This window comes from Sapajus apella, unplaced genomic scaffold (genome assembly GCF_009761245.1).
Source record: "Sapajus apella isolate SASKATOON/1434 unplaced genomic scaffold, GSC_monkey_1.0 scaffold45, whole genome shotgun sequence".
Lineage (NCBI taxonomy): Eukaryota > Metazoa > Chordata > Mammalia > Primates > Cebidae > Sapajus > Sapajus apella.
The window spans coordinates 13,072,710-13,092,158 of record NW_022436985.1 but is presented as its reverse complement, the minus strand read 5'-3'; the positions used below and the strand labels follow the sequence as shown (position 1 = coordinate 13,092,158).

The window sequence follows — 19,449 nt, the reverse complement described above, 5'->3', positions numbered from 1 at the left end:
GTAAAGGTGGGTGGTCTGACCAGCTCATCAAAGTGTGCCTTCTCCACACTGTGCTGCAGTTGCTCCTGGTGCATGTGGCCCTCCTGCCATACCTCGGACAATGGGGATGAGAGTAGGGATGAGGTCTCTTCATGGAGGTTTGCTCATCGCTGAACATGAAACAGACCTACAGTATCTGGGTGCTGAGAGGTTTAAATCTTGGTCTTCCTCTCCAAATTCCAGAAGGTGGTGAGGGCAGCTATTGCATGTCCTAGGTATTCCTATGGCATGTGCTCTCACAGAGACGCACTTATTATGCCTATGTCAATAATTTAACCCAATCCATTGTCATTTGTTCCCTGAACTAGTACAATAGCTTTCCAAGTGGTTTTCTACTCCCCATTTGCCTCCCCAGAAGAGAGAGAGAGAGAGAACGAGTGAGCGAGCAAGAGAGAGAGTATGTGTGTGGTATGTCTGTGTGATAGAAACAGATAGAAAGAAAGAGAGAGAGGCATACAGTAGTTTATTCTGACAGAGGCCAGAATGAACTTCTGAAGTTTAAATGTGACCATGTCATTTCTCTGCCTAAAATCAGCACTGGTTTCCCACTGGCCTCCAGACAACACCCCCTCTGTATGTGGCCTATAAGGCCCCTCCTGTTACATCTTATGCAGGCTTAAGAAAGCACATTCTGCATTAGTCTATAAGGGAAAATTCATTCTCTTCAAACAAAATTTTTATTTAATTAGACTATGAAAGTGAGAAAAAAGCAACAATCTAGGAATCTATTGAAACACTATGTAATATTTATGGCTCTTTATTAAGTTAATCTAAACTTGATTATTTTGTGGTCATCTATAATCTACAGAAATGTCACAAAATTTGCAAAGTGAAACAGAGTACATCAATGCTAAGAAAAGAACATCCATACCTGTTTAGGGATCTGACCAAAGTTATTAATGAACCCAATTGTGGCTGTCTCCTTTAGTGGGTCATTGATGTTGTAGATATCCACTTGACCCTCATAAAAAAGATGATGGAAGACATTTACAGCTTCTACTGCAGCAGGGCCTTGCTGTTTATAGCCGAAGATTAAGTCAATCCACTCATGGAGATGGGCACTCACGTAATCACACTCCAAAGCCTGTAATTTCAAACACAGGTTCAGTCACTGGCTGACTTTTATTACTTGCTCAGAGACTAGAAAAACCTTGGTAAGTTGTCAACAGGAACTAAAATAACCAAAAATCATAAAAACAACATAGTAGTCCCCTCTCATTTGAGGTTTCCCTTTCTGAGATTTCAGTTACCTGCAGTAAATCATGGTGTGAAAATATTATTGTGTTTATGACAGAGAGATCGACCATATTGACATAGCTCTTAGTAAATCATTATGATTGATCTATTGTTAGTTATTATTCTTAATTTCTTACTGTGCCTAATATATAAATTAAATTTTATCAGAGCTATATATGTATAGGAAAATAAATAGTTGACATATATATGGTTTGGTACTATTCCTGGTTTTGGGCACCTAATAGGGTTCTTGGGATGTGTCCTCTGTAGATAATGGGGCCTGGTTGTATTAGTAACAAATGAGTGATACTCTGTTAGAGGTCCTTTCTTTGTATTATGTTCAGTGACCAAATGAAATTCAACTTCAACTGCAAAGTGTACTTCCGTTACCTCTCGGTGGACTCTGATGAATTCTCGTGGATCCCCTTTTGCCCAGGGTGGAAGGATAACATCTCCAAGCTTGGTGCCATTTTGTTTACAGCCTGTGCAATTGGATAAATTAAAAAAAAAAAATGGGATAAATGGTAACTTTACATTAATCTGACAGAGAAATGGTGAGTTAGATTCATTACCAGAACTCTAAAAGGACCTCAGAGATCACTGACTTCTAGCATCCCCCAAAACTGCTCCTCAGAGCACTCCAGCAGAAAGAGTTACTAAGTCAGCAAAACTGAGGCCCTCACTGCCAATGTCTTCAGGAAATGCTGAGTTATACAAAGTGAGACATGCTTCTTTCTGCAGTCTTCAGAGCAGGACTCCTCAGAGGTTTAATATGCTAACATGCACTGCCCTTCTCTAAGAGGGATATCAAACACAAAATGTCTAAAATTTAATTGACCACAGGACTCCTTTTCAGCAAAACATTTTGTGGGGGTACTGTTTTGAATTTCCTGGAAACAGTCTCCTGGAGATATCTGTAACACAAGAGGTTTCTCGTATTGCTGACTCTTAGGTTCTCAAAAGAGCTCTGCAGAACTGGCATGTATTTTGCAGTAAGCATTCTTATTTAAAAAGTGAAATCTGAAATAACATAACTTTTTGCTGTTATTGCATCATTCAGCAGAAAAAAAATATTTGGAAAAACTATAGGGCTACCTGTCAACAACAAAAAATATGGTGTGATAGGCACATAAATAATATTTATTCAACATAAACTTATTTTAAGTAATAGCTAATTTCTAAAATATAAAAGAAAATATTCACTATGAAATCTATCCACAACAAAATATATTAAATTTGGCTGCATCTAAGGAAAAAAGTTGTTTTTCATTTTTTGAAATATACCAAAAATATCCCTTTAGCTTACAGAGTTTTCGTAGGTTCAAATCAGATTATCACTGTAAAAAAATGAGTCTATAAACAACAATATTGACTCACTAGTTTAACAGCAGTTGGTTAGATAAATACCTGTATTGGAAATTTTCATAAAGAAGTGCAATTGTTCAAATTTTAGAACACGAAGCCAATTTCAAGTGAAAGCAAGTAAAATATTTCCCTTTGAAACAATCTTGCCTTTATCATTGCTAGTTGATGGTTTATTTACAATGTGATATTAAGCGGTATAAATCAGTTTATTGTTTAAAGGAATGTCTTGACTTGGCTGGAAAAGTTACCATATGATTTAAGACAAAAATAAATTATTACAACCCTTCCTCCTAAACCATACACACTTCACACTCTGTGTTGAATCCTCCTGAAATGCCCCCGGCCTAACTTTTTGGTAATAATAAGCAGGTAAAAGCTACTTGAGATAGAAATTACTTTTCAAAATTTTGCCGTAATTCTTGAATATTTATGTGATAGAATTTTATTTTATGAGCACTATATGCAATTTTACAATGACACATAAAGGTAACATAGTATATAGAAAAGCCTTTGTCTAATTCTGCTTTTTTTTGTTTTTTGAGATAGGGTCTTGCTCTGCTGCCCAGGCTGGAGTGCAGTGGTATAATCATGGCTCACTTCAGCCTTGAGCTCCTGGCCTCAAGCAATCCTCCCAGGCAGTCTCCCAAGTAGCTAGGACTACAGGCACATGCCACCATGTCTGGCTAATTATTTTATTTTGAAGAGATGAGGTGTTGCTCTGTTGCTCAAGCTAATCTTGAACTCCTGGCCTCAAGTGATCCTCCCACCTTGGCCTCCCAAAGGGCTTGAATTATAGGCAAGAGCCATAATGTCTGGCCCTTATTTTTGCTCTTCTGAAGCTCTCTTCCATGTGTATTCAAGAATGTAAGAACAACACGATCCCAAGGTGAATATTATTTATCTCACAGCAAAGGAAAAAAAGTCCAAGTGCTTTTTCTTTCTTTTTATCTTTTGAGACAGAATCTTGCTATGTTGCCTAGGGTGGAGTGCAGTGGCGTGATCTTGGCTCACTGCAACCTCTGTCTCCTGGGTGATTCTTGTGCCTCAGCCTTCTGAGTAGCTGGAATTACAGGCACACATGACAATGCCTGGCTAATTTTTGTATTTTTAGTAGAGATGACTTTTTACCATATTAGCCAGGCTGGTCTCGAACACTCGGTCTCAGGTGATCTGCCCACCACAGCTTCCCAAAGTGCTGGGATTATAGGAGTGAGCCACTGTGACCAGCCCCAAGTGCGTTTTCTTTTTCAACATTTACTATCTTTTCTGTGTGAAGAGGCAAACATTTTTTTTTTTTTTCCTATTTGGGTGAAATTCACATAAGGTCAACCATTTAAAGTGAACAATTCAGTGGCATTTAGTTCAGGTACAATGTTATGCAATCATGATTTCTATCTTGTCCCAAAGCATTTTTATCACCCCAAAAGTAATCTTGTACTTGTTAATCAGTAGCTGCCCATATTACTATCACCACAGGCCCCAGAACACCAATCTGTGTCCTGTCTCTGTGGACTTAGCTGAGTATTTCCTATAAATGGAAATGTACAATATGTGACTTTTATTGTCTGGCTTCTTTCACTTTGCATAATGTTTTTGAGGTTTAGCCACACTGTAGTATTTAATGTCTTATTGACTTTCATGGATGAACAATATTTCATTGTATGTATATACTACAACTGGTTTAACCACCCATCACTTGATAGACATCTGGGCTGTTTCTACCATTTGGTTATTCTGAATAATGCTACTATGAACATGCTCATACACATACTTGAGTTGCATTTTCAATTCTATATACCAAGGAGTGGAACTGCTGGGTCATATGGTAATTCTGTTTAACTCTTTGAAGAACTGCCAAACTGCTTCCCATAGTGGCTAAACCATTTTATGCTCCCACTAGCAATGCATAAGTGTTATAATTTTTTTTATTTTTTATTTCTTGAGACAGAGTCTTGCTGTGTTGCCCAGGCTGGAGTGCAGTGGTGGGATCTTGGCTCACTGCAACATTCCGCTGCCCAGGTTCAAGCAATTCTCCTGTCTCAGCCTCCCGAGTAGGTGGGACTATAGGCGCACCCTACCACATCCAGCTAATTTTTATATTTTAGTAGGGACAGGGTTTCACCATTTTGGTCAGGCTGGTCTCGAATTCCTGACCTCAGGTGATCCACCCGCCTCAGCCTCCCAAAGTGCTGAGGTTACAGGTGTGAGCCACTGTGCACAGCCTGAAGGTTCTAATTTTTCTACATCTTTGCCAGCCCTTGTTATTTTTCAGTTCACCCCACCTATGGCCATCCTAGTAAATATGAAGTGGTATCTCATTGTGGTTTTGATTTGCATTCCCCCAATAACTAACGACGTTGGGCATCTTTTCATGAGTTTACTGGCCATTTGTATAACTTATTTGGAAAATTGTCTATTCAAGTCCTTTGCCCATTTTCCAACTGGGTTGTTGGTCTTTTTGTTGTTGAAATATAAGGGTTGTTTATATTCTGGATACTAGATCCTTATTAGATACATTATTTGCAAATGTTATCTTCCATTCTATAGGCATTTATCATATTTAAGAATCCATGGCCAAATTCAAGATCATGAAGATTTACCCCTATGTTTTCTTATAAGAATCTTATGATTTTAGGTTTTATATGCAAACAGTGTTTTGTCTTGTTTTGTTTTTGAGACAGGGTGTCACTTTATCACTCCGGCTGGCGTGTAGTGGCATGAACACGGCTCACTGCAGCCTCAGCCTCCTGGGCTAAAGTGATTCTCCTACCTGAGCCTCCTGAGTAGCTGGGACTACAGGTGCACATCACCATGCCGGCTAATTTTTGTATTTTTTGTAGAAATGAGGTTTTGTCATATTGCATAGGTTGGTCTTGAACTCCTGAGCTCAAGTGATCCACCCACATTGGTCTCCCAAAGTGCTAGGATCACAGGCATGAGCTACCATGCCCAGCCCAACCACTGTTTTTTAAAGTATGTTATTTCAAAGAGGGAAGATAATTTGTTATGAGGGTGAACGTGACAAAGGTACATCCTCCTTTTTTATTTAGTTATTTTAAAAGTGGATTGGTTGGTTGGGTTTGTAAGTGGTCTGTCCGGAACACCTTTGTAACATGGATTATTGTAACTGATAGACATTTCTGGAAGATTATGAGCTATCTCTTTCTTCCTGCACCTCTCCCATATTTGTCTCTTTGACAGTGGTCTGCCTAGGGAAGGCAGCAACATTCTCCAAAGGTGAATTATAATGGACATAAGAAAACACTAATGTGGCCATGCATGGTGGCTCACGCCTGTGAACCCAGCACTTTGGGAAGCCAAGGCAGGTGGATCACTTGAGGTCAGGAGTTTGAAACCAGCCTGGCCAATATGGAGAAACCCCATCTCCACTAAAAATACAAAAAGAATTAGCCAGGCATGGTGGTACATGTAATCCCAACTACTTGGGAGGCTGAGGTATGAGAATCGCTTGAACCTGTAAGGTGGGTGTTGCAGTGAGCAGAGATTATACTACTGCATTCCAGCCTGGGCAACAGAGCAAGACTCTGTCTTTAAAAAAAAAAAAAAAAGAAAAAGAAAATGCTAACACGCATTCATAGTCAAAGGCTATAGCACATATTTGTTGACTGTTCTTGTTGACTATCTACTCTATTCTTTTGGGAAAACCCATCACTTTCTCTAACTCTTAAGTTCTAAAGTTGTGTCTTTAGCTGCTCAAGGGTGAGCTCTAGGCATAATTGGAGGTAATGAAACTCGATTTCAGGAATTTTGCTAGGGCTGTGGAGAGAGTCATGTTATCTCTCCTATTAGATCCCATTTCATAAAGGTGGAGTTGCTGATGGACAATTAAATACATAAAAATCATCTTTAGAAAACTTCAAATAGAAATATCTTTCATATGTATGGGATACAAATAATTCTCTGTATTTTCTGTTCATGAAAAATTAGAGGTAGTACAGTTATAATTTATGTGCTGAACTCTTATAAGACAGTGGAAAATACAGGAAGCGAAAAAAATACAAAATGACAAATATCTGGCAAGAGTATTCTAACATGGAAACAATGGAATTTTGATATGCTTTAAAAGAAATACTCAGAAGCATAGATCAGCAAGCTGTGTTCCAAGAAACTGTAACCAAAGTCAACTCCACTTCCTCTAACTGCCGGATAATATAAAAACAGCACTGATAAAGTTTTTCTCCTTTTTATAATTGCTGATTTGGTCCTGTTTTTCTAGAAAATAGAGCCCTTACAGGATAAAGAAAAGGGACTTACTTAAAGTTATTCTGAAATTCTAATTTTAAAACACATTAGCATATAAACCGAGAATGTCTTAGGTAATACACGGGATTAAAACAATATGTGAAAAATTTGGGTATACCGCTCTTAGCTATCAATGGGTTTCAATAGTAATACTTTTCAAATAAATTTTCACTTCATCTTTGTTTTCATCAAAACAATAAAATTCTAAATGTTGGAAGTAATCTGTGTCAATATTTATTTATTTAAACATGGAGTCTCACTCTGTTGCCCAGGCTGGAGTGCAGTTCACAATCTCAGCTCACTGCAACCTCCACCACCCAGTTTCAAGCAATTTTCCTGCCTCAGCCTCCCAACTAGCTGGAATTACAGGTGCCCACCACCACGCCCGGCTAATTTTTGTATTTTTAATAGAGATGGGGTTTTGCCATGCTGGCCAGGCTGGTCTAGAACTCCTGAATTCAAGTAATCTGCCTACCTTGGCCTCCCAAAGAGCTGGGATTATAGGTGTGAGCCACTGAACCCAGCCTATGTCAATTTTTAAATGTCTTCCAGACTCTACGTTTGAAACAGCGCTTTTGGGACATAAGTATGCTTTTCTTTCACATGTAACTACACCCAATTATAGCAAGTGACTGCAAGAAACTATAACAAAATTATACTTGTTAATGTGTGTTGCAGACAATCTTCAGAGAAGTGACTTATTTCTGTTGGGCTTTTCCTGGCTAACATTCCTAAGACAGTACCATAGCTATACGTACCTAGATCAAAGTTGTTGGAATTGAACAGGAATTCTGGTAAGTAAAAGAACTCTGGGATAAGTTCTTTTACATCTGCCATGTTGTGTTTTGATGCTGAATACCAGGCCTCACGCACACTGTGAAACATCCGGTCAGCCAGGTCAAAGTGGCCACCCTGTGGACAGAATGAGAAAGCACCTCTCTATTAGAGAACCATTCTCACCTGACAGCTTCTGTCAAGTTCAAGAGCTTGAAAACTCAAACTATATTTGGTGACATTTCAATTTCCCATTATCCTACATTAAATACACAAAATTTTTTTAATAATCATAAAAAATCTAATTCTTTTTGGGGTAATCCTTACAGAGGGTTCTGTATGCATTTGTTTTATAATCAAACTGATATCCAAATGTAAAGATTATAAAAAGTCATTCAAAGAATAGATTTTAAAGAGAGGACAAGGCTGTAAGAAATAAGAGTTCTTCCACAGTCTGATGATGCCATCCCAATAAAAGATTCTAATGTAAATCATCCACAGTTGGAAACATTCAAATTATGTTTGGCTAATTTTATAAATTAACATGATATGCAAGTTCTCACACCAATGAGGATTAAATGGGAAATTAGAAAAGGTGATCAGTTACAGACTGATAAAGCAAATTCAAATAGAAAAGGGTATTTTTGACTATGCAGTCTGATAGGTACACTACCCATCTTCTTCAGTGAAACCCCTCATGCTGTGTTTTAAGTGAACATGGTGTACCTGTCTTACGATGCTCACTGTGGAAAATGCCAAAGGCCATCCCATGGCTGCCAAGGCCTGCCATACAAACTGGCCCCCGTTTCCTTTTTGACCTCTTCCCCTACAACTTTCCTTCTTACTTACTCTATTCTGGACACACTGGCCCCAGGCTGCTCCTCAAACACATCAGGTACAGGCCTGCCTTAGAGCCCTTGAAGATCTTCCCTCTGCCTGCAGCACGTATCTCCAGATGTCTGCAGAAGCAATACCCTTACCTCCTTTCCACTTTTGTTTACAAGAGACCTACTCTGACCACTCTACTTAAAACTGCATCCCACCCTGCCCAACCTCCTGTTCTCTCCACCTTCCATCCCCCTTTCTGGACCTATATTTTTCTGATAGCTTTTATCACATTCTAAAATACTTTACGATTTTCTTATTTGTGATATTTGGCTGTCTCCTTCAACTGAAATACATAAACTGCACAGGTCAGGCTTTTGTCTTTATTAATTGATGTCCTCCCAAGTGCCTGGAACAGTGCCTGGCACACAATAGGTATTTATTAAATATTTGCTGAATAAATGAATGTACGGAAAAGCAATTGTAATAGAGAAAACAGAGAAAGAGCTGGAATATATCACGTTTTTGTAAAAATCAAAAATTGTTTAATTCAATCAGTTAGGGCTGCTTGGAAAGTGTATGCTACTTACGTATTTGATTAAAGGAGGCTGGCACTTGTTTGTTCTAAGTGAATTCTAGTTCACCAATCAATTTTGGTCCAACAAAATTCTACTTTAGTTATGTGACTACTTTGTCATTAAAACTTCACAGAGCTCCTTGTAATGCAAGATAATGATATTTTAAAAAGGTGACATTTTACATAGAAGTAAGCTTGTATAAAATAGAAAACCTTAAATTTAAAGTTTTACCTGTAGCCTTAAGAATATCTGTGTGAAAGGCTCCATCCTTACAAGATATGAGGCCACGATCATTGCAGATGAATAGTGGGTCCCATAATGGTATGCAGGAGTTTCTCCTGTTTAGAAAAATTAAAGCATAATTAAAACAAAAAGAAATACGAAAAATAAAATTAGTATTAATTTATATTTGAAAATGCTAGCATATGTGTGGTAACTGTGATACTAAATGCAGTCAGTACTGGCACTTGTAGTAGGAAAGCTTCATGATGACATCACAATCGCTCTCTTCTATATTTGACAGTAATCCAAATTAAGTATAGCTCAATGACCTATTCCCACAAATTTAGTATGTCTGCCAATTTCATGTTTTGAGGCTTACTATAATAGTTAATCCTAAATGGTAGACCACCTTCCACTAAAGCAGGAAATTAACTTATAGTTACTTTTTATTAGGTTCTGGCTTTGCATTTATGCATTTCTCTAAATTGTTGTTTATAAATATTAAGCAATTTTATGTATTTTTACTACAGGTTCTCCTTGGCAGAGGGAGGAGAATAAAAGAGTTCACACAGCACTACAAGCTGAGGCTTTCTTTCTCCTTTGTTTTGCCTTTTTGAGGGAGAAACACAATAAACATTAAACATCATAAATAACAAGTAAATAATATAGTTTTAGAATATAGCCATTTTTTTAATGCAAAAAGGTTCCAAAAATTGCCTCAATAAAATTAAAAGAGAGCCAATAAATGAAAGTGTGGTTCCTGGACTAAATATGATTAGAGACAGAAGCAGATTATGATGGAAAATTTCTGCCCTATGCAAAGCAGGCATACTGAGTTTTCCACTAGTACTCTGATAAGCTATTTAAAATGCCTTCTAAGCATGGCCATAAGTTGGCATCCAAACCTGATTCTTCTACTATAATAATCTGCATATATGTGTGGACATATAATACATATAGATATGATATATAAGCAATTTGAAGGAAAATGTTAAGAATGTCAACTGCTACATAATGGCTTACTTTTGAAACCTGGGTACAAAGTCCAATGACAGAAAAAGTTGCTTACCATTAGGATCCTCCCAGTCTTTAAACCGCTTCTTATACTGAGCTAATCGTTCATCTGTTTGTGCTCCCATTGGCTTAGCCAGGTTTCTAAACGTCTTGGGATTAGTAAGATCCACCTCCTAAAATACAAAATGTAACTCAATTCCATGTCACTATACACTCTCTAGCCTCACTAATGTAGATATAGTGGCTGTAGTGGACAATGATGATTTATAAATGCACTAGTATCTGTGAGGTCAAACTGTCATAACTGGACTCCAAAATAATGCTATGTACTGTACGTACTATTTATCCACTCTTTACAGACAGGCTTGTGGCAGTTTGTTAACTGATTCAGTTGGAAGACAACTGCTTTGGAAATTATGTGTTTCACAGAGGAAGCCACTTAGGATCTAGGTTTAGGGGATGAGGAATAAGAGGGAAAATGCCTCCAAGTCTTGGCAAGGAACCCAGCAGGAGATTGTGGACACAATAGCTCCAATTCATCGTTAACCTCATCACTCACATAATTGAAGGATCAGATCTCCCTCCACCCTGACCCTGTCTCCCTCTAACTTTACTTCTGAGCATTTTCTTCTCAGAGGTGATCTGGAAGTGATATAAATTAGAACACTGTAACTCAATCACCTCTAAAATATAACATCACACCAGATCAAGTAACTTCTCAATGAGATGGATTCTTCCGGTTTACCAGAGATTATTTTAAAAGCTGATGAGCTGACCTAATTCATATATTTAAAAGGAAACAAAAATTTACTCCCTGAGGGTTTTAAAAGTAGAAATTTGAAACATGTGCCTGTGGCATGTTTTCGTCCTTTTTACAGGGCATTACGAATAGCCAATTTTGCCAAACTTGTATTTTGAAAAAGATAACTGATCTACATTTATGAAAGTAAGTCAAGTTAGTACATCTATTCTCTTGAAGTTTATATGCAAAGTACCTCACTTGTATTTGCTGGTTAATTCAACAATGTTAAACTATGTACAAACTACCAGGCATCGTTCTAAGGGCTGGGAGTTGAGAGAGACATAAAATGGTCCGTGTGCTCAAGGACCTTGACCCTACAATTGAGTAGGGTTAAACAAATAGCAGGACTATGCTGTAAAAAAAAGCTCCAAGACTACAATGGTGAAAAAAAAAAAAAGTACCATGTTATACAGCTACAGGGTAGTGTGGGAACAGAAGACAGAGAACAGAAAGACAGAAGGCTCCCCATCACAGGGCTGGTACTTGAGGGTTTCCTGAAGGATGAAGTGGAGCTGATCAGTTGAGTTAGTTGATGGAAAGAAGAAATGCATGATGGGCACCGGGCAGGTCAGGCTGTGTGTGAAAAGCCACTAAGTTACAACAGAGGGAACCAGGGTGCCCACGACAGCAGTTCTGGGAATACATGAGGAATATATATGCAGGAGCTACACTGAAAAGGTTGCTACAGTGAGGTTTTTCAACGCTCCCAAATTATGATGATGGTTCACTTAATAATTTTATTATTTATTTATTTTTACTTCATTATTTTATTTTTTTGAGACAGCTTCTTGCTCTGTCGCCCAGGCTGGAGTGCAGTGGCATGCTCTTGGCTCACAGCAACCTCACCTCACTGACTCAAGTGATCCTCCCATTTTCAGCCTCCTGAGTAGTTGGGACTAAAGATGCATGCCACCATGCTTGGCTAATTTTTTGTAGAGATGGGATTTCGTCATGTTGCCCAGGCTGGTCTTGAACTCCTGGACTCAAGCAATCAACCCTCATTGGTCTCCCAAAGTTCTGGGATTATAGGTGTGAGCCATGTCACCTGGTCACTGAATGATTTTAAACAGGAGGATGACTCAATTAGATATGTGTTCCTGAAACTGGCTGCAGTGTAGAGGGCACAGTGAAGGAAGGAGAGACTAGAGCATTAAATCCAGTTACGAGGCTGCTGCAATGGTCCAATAAAAGATGTGGAGGGCCAGAAATGAGACACTAGGTACGCTGATGGAGATAAAGGTAGATATGTGTTGGCCACTGAGCAGACATGGACAGTAGGAAAAGTATAATTTCCAGCCTGTAAGACAGCATGGATGATGGTGCCATTTCCTGATATGGGGAATACATAGTGAGGGTCACAATTGCATTGAGAGAAAAACATAGAGAATTGAAGGTTCAGTAATGGGACCTGTCATGTTCCCATGAGATACATATTCAATTATGGGTTGACAAAGTACTCCACTTCCTTCTCAGAAAACTGCATTTCTTTTGGACTTCCTGTCTCTTTAAAAATCTACGTTTTCTTTCTAACTTTCCCTAATTAACTGAAGTAAAAGATATTTTCATTTTATCAATTTTTACTCCTGATCTCCTCTTTTCCTTCTATTACATTTATTTATTGTGCATTGGTATGCATATTAACCAACAAGCAAATATATAGATTCACACATCAAATACACTAATGTACACCCATGCACATAGGGTGGATTTCCTTTCATTCTTTTGTTAGACCAAAATTTTCTGAGGATATAAGCTATATCCTTCTCCTTAATATGCTGATATATAAAATTTCTGAAAGGATAAGCAGACATGATTCTAGTGAATGAGAAGGTCCAACTAATTTCTAAATTTTAAAAACAATCTTTTTGCTTGTTTACCTAGGACTAAGTGTCTTTTCTTTTGCCTGTTATGTTCATTTCTGAACTAATCAGACCTATATCAGACAGGAGGCAAAGGAAGAGAGGAATGATAACATTCATATGCATCTATCTGCTCTTAATTTTGAGTCTAAAGTCATTTACCTGTTGACCTGTTGGAAGTCTTCTCCCAAGGCTTCTTGGAATAGTATAACAAATTTCTTTTATGTGGCAGGAATATTTTGTAGAGGAGTTACTTTACGTTTTTCTAACAAACCCTTCAAACTACACAGATGGATTCGGACATCCACCAATAGATGCAAATTAATCAGCACTTAAAGAAACTGAATAGACATGAATTACGTCCAGTACTCAGTAAATGGGTCAATTATCCAAACTTTTCATATGTCTGTGCTAAATGCTTCTCATCTATTTGAATTAAGTGCCTGTGCCTATTCAGAACACTAAACTACAAAGCAAATCAAATACTTAGGCAACTGTAGTTTTTTTTCTTTTCTTTTAGGAGACACAGTCTTGCTTGGTCACCCAGTCTGGAGTGCAGTGGTGCAATCTTGGCTCACTGGAGCCTCCACCTCCTCGGCTAAAGCAATCTTCCCACCTCAGCCTCCAGAATAGCTGGGACAACAGGGGTCCACCACCACACCTGGCTAATTTCTGTATTTTAAGTGGAGACAGGGTTTTGCCATGCTGCCCTGGCTGGTCTCGAAATCCTGGGATCAAGTGATTTGTGCCTGCCTCTGCCTCCCAAGGTGCTGGGATTATAGGCATGAGCTACTGCACCCCGCTTCAATTGTAGTATTTTAAAATTATTTTTGAAAATGTGTTCTATGTAGGCAAAAAAACTTAAGATATACCTCTGAGTCATAATCTGCAAGGATCCAGGGAAAGACAGGATACTGCATGAGATCATTATACGATCTGCCAGCCAAAGTGTTCAAATGCATCAAATATTGGAAGTTGCTGATTTCACCTCTCTGGGGAAAGATCAATATTCATTTTTGAGCAATCAATTATTTCCACTACGTTCAGCTTTTAAAATTTTATATGCAAAATGATATAAAGGACAGTTTCTTTTTTAACAGATTTCAGAACAATGAAATACTTTTTTTTTCCTAAAAAGAATGAAAATAAAACATTTTCTCTATGGTATACATTTTATGGATAATTAAAGTGCTTTTAACTGTATGATTTCTACTCTAACTACAAACTTCTGAGAACGCTTATATATTCGTTAAACTTACCTCCCATCTCTGAGTCACAGACTTCTCTCCAACCAAGGTGCTAAGCAACCCAGATCTAAAAGCAATACATAATACAATAAATTTAGGCAATAAAATTTTAAATCTGAGAGATTATGCAGTTGAAAAATTTAAGTCACATGGTCCAGGAATTTTTCAAACTATGAAGGATCTATTAGTGGGTCATAAAATCAGTTTAGTGGGTTGTGATCAGCGCTTTGAAATATGAAGTAACACTGAACTGCACTGAAGAAAACAGAGGAAGGACATCAGAAGGCATCACAAATAATAAGGGAAAGTATTTTTTTTGTGCGTGAATTTTGTTTGTTGAGTGTTTATGATTCCATTTATATGTCCTGGGATGTAATATATTTTTTACTCTAGGTCATATTCAAAAGAGTTGGAAGAACACTGATCTAGTTAAACTTTTGTTTTCTTTTTGGCTCACTGCAGCATCCGCCTCCGGGGTTCTAGCGATTCTCCTACTTCAGCCTCCCTAGTAGCTGGGATTATAGGTACTCACCACCATGCTCATCAAATTTTTCTATTTTTAGTAGAGGCAGGGTTTCACCTTGTTGACCAGGCTGGTCTTGAACTCCTGGCCTCAGGTGATCCGCCTGCCTCAGCCTCCCAAAGTGCTAGGTTTACAGGCGTGAGGCACAGTGCCTGGCCTTCTTTTTCTTTTTAAAAAATATTTTATAATTAATTTTTTTGTAGAGATGGGATCTTGCTATGTTGCCCAGGTAGGTCTGAAGATCCCGGCCTCAAGCAATCCTCCTAACTCGGCCTCCCAAAATATTGGGACTATAGGCATGAGCCATACTCTAACCATAGTCTTTTTTATTTTTACTATAATTACTAAGTAAACAAATCCAAGGATACTTAATTGGAATAACTGAAATATTATATAATATTCTGTACATAGCAGGTACATAGTACATTAAATAAGTTAATGAAAATATGATTATTGTGTAACAGGAAAGTCATTGCTGTCCAGGTTATTTAAAACTTATACATTACTTTTTTGGGGATAAAATACTTCCTTAGAATGTTACAAAATCCTATTTAAGGTTTAACAGCTTTATAATACCAATAATTAATAATTGGTCACGGAACCAGGAGAAAGTATTTAACTACATATTTTCTTTTGTGAAAGTAAATTAATACATTTATAAACCTTAGGTCCTAAAAACATTCAGCATGATGATACTATTTTCCACATCTAGATAGTCTTTCCATCAGGCAAACTGAATGTACAAGATATTCTTTGGAAAAATATCCATGATCATTCTTCAACATTGTAAGAAAGGGGACACATGAAATAGAAGATTAAAGTTGGAAACAAATTTCTGTTTCTTGCCTCTGAACTCTTACAAGTTCTTTAAGAATAGCTAACTCAGGCCGGGCGCGGTGGCTCACGCCTGTAATCCCAGCACTTTGGGAGGCTGAGGCGGATGGATCACAAGGTCAAGAGACCAAGCCCATCCTGGTCAACATGGTGAAACCCCGTCTCTACTAAAAGCTACAAAAAATTATCCGGGCATGGTGGCGCGTGCCTGTAATCCCAGCTACTCAGGAGGCTGAGGCAGGAGAATTGCCTGAACCCAGGAGGCGGAGGTTGCGGTGAGTCGAGATCATGCCATTGCACTCCAGCCTGGGTAACAAGAGCGAAACTCCGTCTCAAAAAAAAAAAAAAGAATAGCTAACTCAGCACAGACAGTAGCAAGAACAAAGAAATAGCAAGTTTAAGATTATCTAGGGAGGTAAAAGTAGTAGCAATTTGCTTACAATTAGAAAAAAGGCTTATGTTTTTAAGGAAATCTTTCACTTCCTGTATTTATGTTAACAACAACACAATTACGAGGAGCAGAATATGTTTCTGGGTTTAACAAAAGCATATATTTAGCATTGTATTTGCTAAGGATTGGCATAGAAAAATAAAAACAAAACTTAAAGGGAAATACACAATATATTTAGATGCACACAGACTGGAATCGAATTTTATTTACAAATTATAGAATCTCTAGTACTTTTAAAAGTCATTTTCTTGCATGCTCTAATAATTAATTTACAGCCCCAAAGCACTGCTTCTTTCCAGTGGATTATGAAGGGCTACCAGCTATTGAGTGATATAAATGGAGCTGGGTCAATGGATTCTTGAAATGGCTATGTCATCTAGAAGGCCTTGTTAAGATGAAACACAACTGTAAAGAGCATAAAGGAAGCACTGATAGGTCAGAATACATAAAAACAGAAGTTTAAATTTAAATGTCAAAAAGCAAAATTTAGAGGAAAACTAGGAAATTTGCAACAAATATGACAAGCAAAGGAGTAATTAATGCCTTACGGTAGAAAAATCCTATACAAATTGATAAGATCTCAAAGGAAAATGTACAAAAGATTTTGCAACCACTTGGGGAAAAACACATTAAAAATGTTAAATAATACTGTCCAGATATGAATCATCCCAATTTCACTACTAAAGTATAGTATGCAAGGAACAAACCACCTACCCCTGCTCCACACTCGTGTTTGGTCGTTGCCCAGATACAGATTCTGAACTGTCTGTTAGAGATGGCACTACAGCCAAAAACCTGAAAAATTTAAAATAGCATAAAATTGCAAATGAAGTTTCTGTTGGGATCTAATGGGACACCTAAGAAAGGATGATTTGTTTAGATGTTCATAGTTGCATCTACCCTCCCATAACCCACTAAATGGCAGGCAAAAGGAATATATAATAATTAGAATACCCTTTTGGTTATAAAAAAAATAAGATGGCGCTGTCCAAAGCCAAATATAAAGGCCCATAACAAAATCTATTATTTTGGACTTCTCTGAATAGCAAAACACTGTTTTCTTAGCACTGAAAACAACAGCACCTTTAGAAATTAAAAAAATTAGGTAAGTAAAAGTGAACCTCAATCACTTTACTTAGCTCTTCCCATGTGTGAAAGGAGTTTTGGGTTACCAATCAACATCCACAGGCGCATTATTTGAAGAACTACCCTCATTTCCCAGGTGCTCACAGGTAATATTACTGTACTGCAATGAGAAGCAATGTTGCATGGTTTAGTTATTCCTCATGGAAATAATTTGAAATATAAAATTGTCTGTAATAGAGGGATTGCCAGGATATATACCACCCTTCAAAGAAAAACAGAATGCCTCTCATCTCTATGGTTACTTCAGAATAGCCTTATTATCCACATATTTAAGAGAAATATCTCTAAGTACCAGAGATGAGTGTTTTCCTTTTTAAAAAATTTTGATATTACTTTGGGAAACAGCATCTTGCTCTGTCACCCAGGCTAGAATGCAGTGGTGCAATCATGGCTTACTGTAACCTTGACCTCCTGGGCTTAAGCAATCTTTCCACCTCAACCTCTCATTACAGGCATGCACCACCATGCCTGGCTAATTATTTTATGTTTTATAGAGACAGGGTCTCACTATGTTGCCCAGGCTGGTCTTGAACTTCTACACTCAAGTGATTCTCCCTCTTTGGCCTCCCAAAGTGCTGAGAACATGAGAGTGAACCATTGCATGGCTTGGTCTGTTTTTCACTTAAATGGTAAATTTTAAATATGGTTTATTAAAGATAAAAATAGGCTTAGATTAGATTATCTGATTTGTCTATACTACTTTTTCAAGGATGAAGGTATCCAACATCCCTTCCATAGCCAGAGAAAAGTCCCATGTAAATTACATTTCTAAGGGAACTCAGTCCTTGCATTCAATAGCAAGAAACCACATTGGCTTCAATTTAGTAAACATAAAGAAAGCCTATTCTGAAAGTAAAGTTTTATTTTTAAAGCTACAGTTTCATTATCCTTTATATTTAGACACAGGACTTAGTGATAAAAGCAGTTTTTGATCATCTCCATTATAAGTTATGAGGATGAAAAATGATATGTCACAATAGAATTGCATCATTTTAAAAGTTAGAAGAAGAATTGTTTCAAGAGGTTGGCAAAAATAATACAAATTATTTTCTTCAAAGATGTTGACTTGTTGATCTAAATTCTACATTTTTAAAAACTAGATAAACTTTACTTGGTATATTCACAGGCAAGAAAAATTAAAAATTAAAAGAAAAAAAAAACTAGCTAAACAGAAAAGATTTCCCCTTCCATCTCTTCCCATGATAGTATACAAAGTGTTCCCAATAAACAAGACCTTTGATAGACTTTGTTTCTAATTCCTTTCTGGAAGGCAAGGAGGTAATTCCGTCCATCTCCAGAGAAAACTTCCACAGCAATAGGCTGAAATGATCAGAGAGAAAAACATTAAGAAAAAACAGAAGTTCACAAATAAAATCATGTATTAACTTTTCCACTAAAAATTTCTACAATGTTCAAGAAGCTAATTTGCTAACACTTTTAGAGTCATGAATTCCCTGAAGATTAAGTTACACAATAAACTGATATTTCTTACTCTGCTCAATTTATTTCTAAAGTCTTTAATAACAGAATAATAATAAAAATAATTATTATAAAATTGTAATTTTATAAAATTATAGTAAGGATGTAATTTTTATATTAGAAGAAAACTAAAATGTTGATTTGGATAGCTACAGGGAAAGATGGATAACAAATACAATCACCTAAATTTTAGGCTGTGTTTAAACAAGAGAAATGCTTTATACAAAATTCTGCATCCATATGACCTAAGTCTGTCTATAATCAAATCTAAGGATTACTCTAAAGAGTAATGCGAATCCTACAGAGGGGTTTCATGGTACATATCAATTTTCAAATAATACATTTTCAGAATAAAGAAACATGATAAAACAGTACTACTAAAATGACTCACCTGCAGGAGATATCTCCTTTTATGAACTTCCTTGATATCTTCATATGCAAAAATGCTGCATGTTCTCTTGAGTTGACTAGGGCCTTGCCTGGCTCCTCTAGGGATAATCGGCTCATGCATACTACAGGCAGCCAAGAGAAAAAGCAAGTAAACAAAAACACAGTTTAAGAGATAAATTTACTGTTCCACAAAGGGTGTGCTAATTTTAAACACATGAACAGGATGGAGGAATAATATGTATCAGAATTTTCAGTAAAAAATTACATTTAAAAGAAGAATTGTTAGCTACCTGAGATACAAGGAACTCCCTTTGATGAACATAATTTTTAAAATCCCTTTGTTACTGTCAGGACCAAGTTATCTACAAGACATGGGTGGCATAGTGCTTGAGCTCACGTACT

General features: G+C 37.2%; 1 protein-coding gene across 10 annotated transcripts in view; it reads right to left on the bottom strand.

The window, feature by feature from the left end:
- WDFY3 (WD repeat and FYVE domain containing 3) overlaps positions 1 to 19,449 on the bottom strand; it is a 296,888-nt gene that overhangs the window by 24,790 nt on the left and 252,649 nt on the right. For all 10 annotated transcript variants that reach the window (XM_032239698.1, XM_032239700.1, XM_032239705.1 and 7 more), the window contains 10 exons: positions 19,049 to 19,169; positions 18,413 to 18,498; positions 16,747 to 16,827; positions 14,237 to 14,291; positions 13,850 to 13,969; positions 10,372 to 10,489; positions 9,312 to 9,418; positions 7,662 to 7,815; positions 1,666 to 1,757; positions 911 to 1,123 (listed from right to left, as the gene is read on the bottom strand). In XM_032239698.1, the coding sequence (XP_032095589.1) occupies positions 911 to 1,123; positions 1,666 to 1,757; positions 7,662 to 7,815; positions 9,312 to 9,418; positions 10,372 to 10,489; positions 13,850 to 13,969; positions 14,237 to 14,291; positions 16,747 to 16,827; positions 18,413 to 18,498; positions 19,049 to 19,169 (1,147 nt within the window). The remainder of the gene's footprint in view (positions 1 to 910; positions 1,124 to 1,665; positions 1,758 to 7,661; positions 7,816 to 9,311; positions 9,419 to 10,371; positions 10,490 to 13,849; positions 13,970 to 14,236; positions 14,292 to 16,746; positions 16,828 to 18,412; positions 18,499 to 19,048; positions 19,170 to 19,449) is intronic.